Genomic DNA, 9,445 nt, shown 5'->3' on the forward strand with positions numbered 1-9,445 from the left:
GTTCATAATTTGTTGTACAGTTAAATTGCATAGATTTTTGGCAAAGGCAATTTTTATGCAAATATACTGCCCAGATTCAGACAGTATATTTTTTGCCCCTTTGCTCTTGGTCATATCACTGACTTAACGGACATCAGTTTGAGAAAGCTCCAGAAGATGGTGAAGGACGGGGAAGCCTGGCATGCTGCAGTCCAAGGGGTGGCAAAGAGTTGGACATAACAGAGACTGAACAACAATAACAATATCACATGTTAAGATCTGAGTGAGGTGCAGAGCATTGGCTGTCTGTTGCGTGATACAGATTATCAATAAGAATAGTGGGGACTTGAAGGACTGCAAAGTGATTTAGGGCATGATGGCTGTTGTGCCACTTACTGGTCCGTTATCTTTCAGCTCTAAACCCGCTCTTCCATACTCTACTTTGTAAAGCCAAGGTTGGGACTTCACATATTTATTTTTCTCTTTAGAAATAAAAGAGCTGAAGGGTGGACGGGGAGAGGAGAGGGAGGCTCAAGGTGGAGAGGATATATGTATAATGACAGGTGATTTGCATTGTTGCACAGCAGAAACCAACACGACATTGTAAAGCAATTTCCCCCAATTACAAAATAAATTTTTAAAAAAAGAAAAGATCTGGAAATTTATTCAGCTGGATCCTTGTAGGTTCAGCTAATAGTGGGTACTGGACAGCGACTGGGAAGCAGGTGGGAGCGAAGAAGGATGGGACTCAGACCTGTCCTCTTGCTCTCATGTCACCCTAGCACTGACACTTCGTCTGGCAGTCACAGTTGATCCATCAGCAGTCATCCCCAGTTTCTAAGTAATCTCTGTGTGCCCAGAATTGATTTTATTGTGCAGTCTAATCTTTTAAAAGTAGTTGATGGCCTAGCACAGTATTTAGAGCACAGGCTCTGAGGCTGATCGTGGATATAAATTCCAGCTACCTCTCCAATTATATAATCTTGGCCAAGTTCAAGTTATATATTGAGGAGGGCATGGCAACCCACTCCAGTATTCTTGCCTGGAGAATCGCTTGGACAGAGGAGCCTGGCGGGCCACAGTCCATAGTGTCACACAGAGTTGGACACAGCTGAAGCTGCTAATTACGTGGGCAAGTTATTTAACATGCTAGAGCCTTGTTTCCAAGAGGATAATCAGCATAGATGCCCCTGTTGGGTTGCTATAAAGAGTTAATGAGTTACATATGCATCAATTCATCTAACAGCACTGAGCATAACCTCTACAGAAGTGTTAGCCATTATCAGAGTGCAAAGCAAGACTTGTTCTGCTTCTTCTAAAAGTAACCTGGAGATGGTGGGTTCCGAGATTTTAACAGAAGACAGTTTGAAGGAAACGCTGCAAAGCCCCCAAAAGAAGGGGTGCAACATAAAAGTGGTAAACATTGGCGAGGACCCAGTTTAAGTCAGAGACAGTGAATGTGCATTGCAGCCATCTTCAAGATTTCTCCCTTCTGCCTGGTTACTGACCAGGAGGCAAGTACTTGGATGTATCCAACGGGAAGCTGTGACAGAAGAATCATGAGGTGATGGAACTAAGAAACCCTGAGACTGAAGCGAGGGACCACGGAATGTAAGCTAGATGTGTTAAGAAGGGAGGGGAACTCCCTGCAGGCAAGAGTAGAGCGATGAGGTCTGGAAAAGATGGAAAACCGGTGGGTGTTACGCGGATGTCAGAGCAAAGGAACCGGAAGGCTAGCCCATCTCCGGTGGGCTGCAGACTTCAGCTTCCTTGCACTGCGATTGGAAGACCGCTAAGGGGAAGGGCGGGCCCCCAGCGGGTAGGATAAAGAGAATTGTGATGGAACAGGGCGGGGCTCGCGGGGCCCACCGGGCGCGCCGCTCTGAGGACGGGGAGGGGCCGGCGGTGGGCGCTGCGGCGCTGCAAGGCTCTGCAGCATGTGCCTGTGCTGTAGGGAGGACGAGTCTGTCCAAGTCAACCCCGTGAGTCCTCCCAGGCCCTCAGCGCCGCCTCTGCAGCCCCGGGCCCTGCGCCTGCCCGCTTCTCGGAGGCTGCCTTGGCCCCTCGCGCTGCTTGCCCTTGCAAGACGACTGGTGGTTTGGGGTTGGGAAATCCAGCGGGGAGTTGGGAGGGGTGGTAGTGGGAGGAGGCCGACTGGATCCTGGGCTACAGGACCTACAGGGAGGTGGAAAAGCCCCGCCTCCTGCCTGCCAGGGCCAAGCACGTGCTGTCTTCTGTTGGTTGAATGACTTACTGACCCAGCGTGGCAATGTTCAGTACCAACTGAAACGTGCTTGTTTGGTTTTTCTTGTACACTCTCTCCTTCCAGAATAAATCTCAGTAGTCCTGGTAGTGTGGTTCATAGATTTTTTTTTTTTCTTTTTCTCATAATACAATCTCATCTTCCACCCCAGTGTTCACTTTGCTATTCTTATTCTGATCCTGCCTCTTGCAGTTGAGATAGTAGGCATCTATTACATAAACAGAAAATAGTAGCACAGGCTTCCTATTATAATGACTGAATTTTCCATTTGTTCATGCCCTTTTTTAAAATTTTTAAATCTTACCTGTTACGTAGGAAAGCTCGAGCTGGCGGCATCCTGCAGAAGTCACTCAAAGGCAGGTAATGTTTAAACAAATAATCCTGATTATTTCAAAAGTGTGACTTTTATCGCGTTCCCTTATGTGCGCTGATCCCTAACAGGACAGAAATTTTGCTAGCTAGACCCTTCTGTGTTATCTTTGTTGAGACTCTGGGATCTTGTGACTAGTATCAGAATGAGTCTTAACTATGATAACCTAAATGGTTTATTTTTCTCCTCTTTTTAACATTTTGATGTGGACAGGATATATATATATATATTTATACAGCATATGAAATTATAAAATATACCTCTAATTTAAGAAAACATATGGGTATCCTTGAACTCATCTAGAGGCTACTTCTGTGCTCAACCTGAGCCCTGCATCTCTCCCAGAGGTAATCACTACCTTGAATTTTATTTTTATCAATCGAATCTTTTCCTTTAATGCTCCTAAAAGTATATTGTCTTCTTGGTTTTGAACTTCATAAGCGAAGGATCACACAAAATTCATTGTATGATTTATCCTTCCTTCTTAACATTGTTTTCATAGATTGTCCATAGTGTGGTATATAGTTCTAATTCCTTTGTTTTCACTGCTATTAATATTTCATTGTGGCACATATCACAGTTCATTAAACCTTTCTCCTGTTGATGGATATTGGGTTGTTTCCAAAATTTCCTATGATGACCAGTGCTACTGTGAGCTTTAGAGTACACGCCTTTTTTCTTTTCCCATAATCAAGGGTTTCACTTGATTATTTGGGCAAGAATAAAAGGATTGGACCCTACCATTGTTATGAAAAATAATGCCATATTGTTTTCAAAGCAATTATACCAATTTCACATTGGCAGTGGAAATGTTCCTATTATTTCTGTCTTTTCCACCCTACTACTCTGTTACCTTGTCTTCCAAGCATTCTAGTTTCATCTCCTAGGTCTCTGCTACTTATATATGCCAGCCATGCAATGGGGACATAAGACTCTGTGTGACATTCATCATTTAAGAGAACTAAAGAATGTGCATGTATTTGTATTCTTACTTCTATAAGGAAAAGCTCTTTGGGATTTTAAAATGAACATTACCTTTAAAATAAAAGTAAACACATATATCCATGAGTCTTAGATCTGTCTCAGTTCAGTTCAGTTCAGTTCAGTCTCTCAGTCATGTCCGACTATTTGCAACCCAGCAAGCCAGGCTTCCCTGTCCATCACCAGTGCCCGTAGCTTATTCAAACTCATGTCCATCAAGTCAGTGATGCCATCCAACCATCTCATCCTCTGTCAGCCCCTTCTCCTCTGCCTTCAGTCTTTTCCAGCATCGAAGTCTTTTCTAGTGAGTCAGTTCTTAGCATCAGGTGGCCAAAGTATTGGAGTTTCAGCTTCAGCATCAGTCCTTCCAATGAATATTCAGGACTATTTCCTTTAGGATGGTCTGGTTTGATCTCCTTGCAGTCCAAGGAACTCTCAAGAGTCTTCCCCGACACCACAGTTGAAAAGCATCAATTCTTTAGCGCTCAGCTTTCTTTACAGTTCTTTATAGTCTCACATGCATACATGACTACTGGAAAAAAACATAGCTTTGACTAGATGGACTTTTGTTAGCAAAGTAATGTCTCTGCTTTTTAATATGCTCTCTAGGTTGATCATAGCTTTCCTTCCAAGAAGCAAGCGTCTTTTAATTTCATGGCTGCAGTCACCATTTGCAATGATTTTGGAGCCCCCAAAATAAGTATTGCATTGTTTCCATTGTTTCCCCATCTAATTGCTATGAACTGATTGGACCAGATGCCATGATCTTAGTTTTCTGAATGTTGAGTTTATGCCAACTTTTTCACTCTACTCTTTCACTTTCATCAAGAGGCTCTAGTTCTTTGCTTTCTGCCATAAGGGTGGTGTCATCTGCATATCTGAGGTTAGAAATATTTCTCCCAGCAATCTTGATTCCAGCTTGTGCTTCATCCAGCCCACCTCTTCTCATGATGTACTCTGTATATAAGTTAAATAAGCAGGGTGACAGTATGCGACCTTGACATACTTCTTTCCCAATTTGGAACCAGTCTGTTGTTCCATGTCCAGTTTTAACTGTTGCTTCTTGACCTGCATGCAGATTTCTTTGGAGGCAGGTCAGGTAGTCTGATATTCCCATCTCTTTCAGAGTTTTCTACAGTTTGTTGCGATCCACACAGTCAAAGGCTTTGGTGTAGTCAATAAAGCAGAAGATGTTTCTCTGGAACTCTCTTGCTTTTTCAATGATCTAGTGGATGTTGGCAATTTGATCTCTGGTTCCTCTGTCTTTTCTAAAACCAGCTTGAACATCTGGAAGTTCATGATTCACGTATTGCCGAAGCCTGGCTTGAAGAATTTTGAGCATTACTTTACAAAGGCGTGAGATGAGTGCAATTGTGTGGTAGTTTGAATTCTTTGGCATTGCCTTTTTAGGGATTGGAATGAAAACTGACCTTTTCCAGTCCCATGACCACTGCTGAGTTTTCCAAATTTGCTAGCATATTGAGCACAGATCTTTCACAGTATCATCTTTTAGGATTTGAAATAGCTCAACTGGAGTTCCATCACCCCCACTAGCTTTGTTTGTAGTGATGCTTCCAAAGGCCCACCTTGACATTGCATTCCAGCATGTCTGACTCTAGGTGAGTGATGACACCATTGTGGTTATCTGGGTCATGAAGATTTTTTTTTGTATAGTTCTTCTGTGTATACTTGCCACCTCTTCTTAATATCTTCTGCTTCTGTTAGGTTCATACCATTTCTGTCCTTTATTGTGCCTGTCTTTGCATGAAATGTTCCCTTGGTATCTCTAATTTTCTTGAAGAGATCTCTAGTCTTTCCCATTCTATTGTTTTCCTCTATTTCTTTGCATTGATCGCTGAAGAAGGCTTTCTTATCTCTCCTTGCTATTCTTTGGAACTCTGCATTCAAATGGGTATATCTTTCCTTCTGTCTAATAGTGCCCAGTTAGTGAAGTGGAAATCAAAATAAAGAGTTTCATTTGAAAACTCTAATGAAGCTCCAAAGTGTTTTCTTCATCTATAAACCCACATTTGCAAAAATTTTTCCCCTATTTCTGTGTATCTGTGTAAGCCATATCCACTGATAGTGTTTATCTTTTTTTGTGGATACAAACCAAAAATGTTGGCATGCTGTGTTGTTGATACTGTAAAAGTTTTCTTTCCTTTTAATTTTTTCCTAAAGTCCACAGCTAAACGTATTGAGCATATGAGAAACCTTTGGAAACAGAAGAGGAAATTTAATAAACGGTTTGCAAGGCCTGCGCCTGTTCCAGAACCAGGACTCCTAGTAAGTGCTCCACTGAAATTAACTGAAATTAATAGATCCTTAAATGCAAAACACATCATCATGTTTTTCATTTATATAACATTCTAAATTCTGTTTTTCCCCTTTCCTTTGAGAAATCAGTAACTATAGTATGGGAAGTTACCTTAAAACTCCTCTAATCAAATTCTCATCGGTTATTTAAGTCGTCTTTGTAGTTGTCTTTTGAATGTGGTCTAATGGAAAGAGTGTGATGTTTGAAACCTTGATGTTCTGAATTCTTTGCATATGTTATTAACTGCCCAAAGTTATCCACTTAAATCTTCTCGATTATATTATTTGCAGAATAAGTCACAAAATCTCCTGCCAAATAGTTTTTCAATCTAGGCTTGAGCATTTGTAACATCAGAAAACTCTACACCAACCACAGCTTATTCTATCTTTTTGCATACCTTTGATATACATTTGAAAGTTCTTCCAGGGACTTATCTGATGGTCCAGTGGTTAAGACACAGCCTTCCAACACAGGGGCTGCAGGTGCAATCCCTGGTCAAGGAGCTGAGATCCCACATGCCTCATGGCCAAAAAACCAGAACATAAACAGTAGAAGCAATATTGTAACAAGTTCAAGAAAGACTTTTAAAATGGTCCACATTTTTAAAAATCTTTTAAAAACTGAAAGTTTTTTCATGTAACACTTTATATTGCCTCCATGAGCTTTTTACATGTAGTACCAATTGTATGCCTAATAACCCGTCATAAATCCAATGACTTTCCTTGCACTGGAAAGTCCTTTAGATATTTGAAGAAAACTATTACCTCCCATCTTAGGCAGATTTTTTAGGGTGAAAACCCCCAAATTTCTTCATCCATTCCTCTTTTGCCTTAGAAGTGAGCCCTGACCTTATTTAGGCAATCTCTGGGATCAGATTTCATTGTAGAAATATTTAAGATAGGTTATATTTCTGATCATTAAGATTTTTTTTTTCTGTTGGTTTTCTTTTTCAAGGAAAATAAACCTCACTAATGAATAGCATTGTTAGGTAGAAATTTGTAACTTCAGCTCCTTCTAAAAGAAACTCAGCTGTCATGGTTTAAACAAATAGTACTTTTTCCTCCAAAGGAGAACTCCTGATCTAGGCAGCCTAGGATTGATATGGTGATTTATAAAACCACCAAAGAAGTTTCAGGCTCCTTCCATCGTTTTGATCATTCACATTTTCACATGACTTTTACTCTCATGGTCTCAAAAAGGCTTCTACAATAGGTAAAGATTGCATCCACATTCCAAAAGAAGAGGATACAGGACAAAGGGAAAAAGTATACACCTGTTGAATCAGTTCTTGTTGATCAAAAGAGTAACCTCTCTGTGTGTATATATATATATAATCTTGGTTGAGGTGATGGCTTTGTGGGTGTATGCGTGTCAAAACGTTTTAAAGTATACATTTCAAATAAATATGTGTGGTTTATTGCATGTTAACTATACTTCAAAAAAGCTGATAGACACCCCACACATACAAACATAGACAAACACACACACATCTTTTATTCACCGTTACACTATCATACGGGAGATTTTCACTGCCCTAAAAATCTCGTGTGCACTATACATTCATCCTTTCCCTCTTCCCTCACCCATCTCAAGCCCCTGGCAATCACTGATCTTTTTGCTATCTCGATAGTTTCACCTTTTTCCAGAATGTCATATGGTTGGAATCATATAGTATGTAATCTTTCATACTGGTTTCTTTTACTTAGTAATAGACACGTGAGTTTCCTTCATATCTTTTCATGATCTGATAATTCATTTCTTTTTACCCATTGCATGGATCCACGCACCTACTGAAAAACATAGTGGTCACTTGCAGTTTTAGCAATCATCAAAAAAATTGCTCTAAACATTCATGAGAAATGTTTTTTTACACATAGCTTTCAATTCATTTGGGAAAATACCTAGAAACACAATTACTGGATCATATGGTAAAACTGTGTTTAACTTTGAGAAAAAAAAAAAAAAAACCTGGCAAAACTGTCTTCCAAAGTAGCTGTATTATTTTGCACTCCCACTAGCAATGAATGACAGTTGTCTGTTGCTCCTTACCATTGCCAATATTTGATGTTATCAGTGTTTGCAGATTTTAGCCAGGTGGATAGTTGTATAGTGATATTTCATTATTTTAATTTGCAATTCCTTGGTGGCTCAGAATCCACCTGCAATGTGGGAGACCTGGATTCAGCCCCTGAGTTGGGAAGATTCCTTGGAGGAGGGCATGGCAAACCACTCCAGTATCCTTGCCTGGAGAATCCGCATGGACAGAGGAGCCTGGTGGGCTATAGTCCATGGGGTCGAAAAGAGTCAGACATGACTCAGCAACTCAGCATATTGACAATCATTGTATATGTTTATCTACCAACTGTATAACTTCTTTGATAAGGTGTCTATTCAGATATTTTGCCCACTTTTTAATTGTTTATTTTTTATAGTTGAGTTTTGAGCCATTTGTGTATTTTGGATGCCAGCTTTTCATATGTATTTTGGAAATGTTTTCTCCCAATCTGTCCTTTGTGTTTTCATTTTTTCTAATAATATTTTCCAAAAGCCAAATTTTTAATTTTAATGAAGCTTAACTTATCAATTATTTCTTTCATGGATCATGCTTTTACTGTATCTAAAAACTCATTGTGAAATCCAAGGTCTTAAAGCGTTTCTCCTGTGTTATTTTCTAGAATTTTTATAATTTTATACTTTACATTAGGTCTGTGATACATTTTGAGTTCCTTTCAATGAAAGGTATAAACTAAGTGTCTAGACTTTTTTTTTTTTGCATGTGTGTGTTGTTCTGATTTTTACAGCACCATTTCCTGATGAAGCTATCCTATCTATATTATATTTACCTTTGCTCCTTTGTCAAAGTTCTGTTGACTATTTGTATCTGTGTGGGTCTATTTCTGGGCTATCTATTCTGTTCCATTAAATAGAGTATTTATCTGTTCTTTTGCCAATTCCACACTGTCTTGATTACTGTAGCTTTATAGTAAATCCTGGAGTTAGATTAGTAATATCAGTCACATAAGTGTAGGCCTTCTAACTTTGTTCTTCTCCTTCAGTGTTATGTCAGTAATCCTTGGTCTTTTTGTTTATTCATATATGACTTAGAATCAGTTTATCAAAATCCACAAAGTAACTTGCTGTAATTTTGATTGTATTGTGCTAGATCTGTAGATCGCTTTGGAAAGAACTGACATCTTAATAATATTGAGTCTTTTTATAAATGAGCATTGTTCATCAGATTTATTTAGGTCATCTTTGATAAATTTTTTTCATCAGAGTTCCTGATCTTAGCTGGAAAGCATCTAGTTACTCATCATTAAATATGAGGTTAGCTGTCGGTATTTTATAAATGTTCTTTCTTTAAGACAATCCCTCTCTATTCCTACTTTGCTGATTTTGTGTTTTTTTTTTTTTTATCATAAAGGGGGTGTTGGATTTTGTCAAATGCTCATTCTGCGTCTAGTGATATGATCACATAATAGAAGATCAGGGAAAAATCTCTTTGCTTCTAGGGTGGAAGGGGGAAACTACCATA

The 9,445-nt window shown here is 39.4% G+C and overlaps 1 protein-coding gene across 1 annotated transcript; it reads left to right on the plus strand.

Annotated features, from left to right (window-relative positions):
* The first annotated feature begins 1,853 nt into the window (after positions 1 to 1,853).
* Positions 1,854 to 5,966, plus strand: CCDC179 (coiled-coil domain containing 179). Its single transcript, XM_069566625.1, has 3 exons — positions 1,854 to 1,961; positions 2,558 to 2,602; positions 5,775 to 5,966. The coding sequence occupies exons 1-3, from the start codon at positions 1,917 to 1,919 to the stop codon at positions 5,964 to 5,966; spliced, it is 282 nt and encodes a 93-aa protein (XP_069422726.1). The 5' UTR covers positions 1,854 to 1,916.
* The last annotated feature ends 3,479 nt before the right edge of the window (positions 5,967 to 9,445 follow it).

Source organism: Ovis canadensis, chromosome 21 (genome assembly GCF_042477335.2).
Source record: "Ovis canadensis isolate MfBH-ARS-UI-01 breed Bighorn chromosome 21, ARS-UI_OviCan_v2, whole genome shotgun sequence".
NCBI lineage: Eukaryota > Metazoa > Chordata > Mammalia > Artiodactyla > Bovidae > Ovis > Ovis canadensis.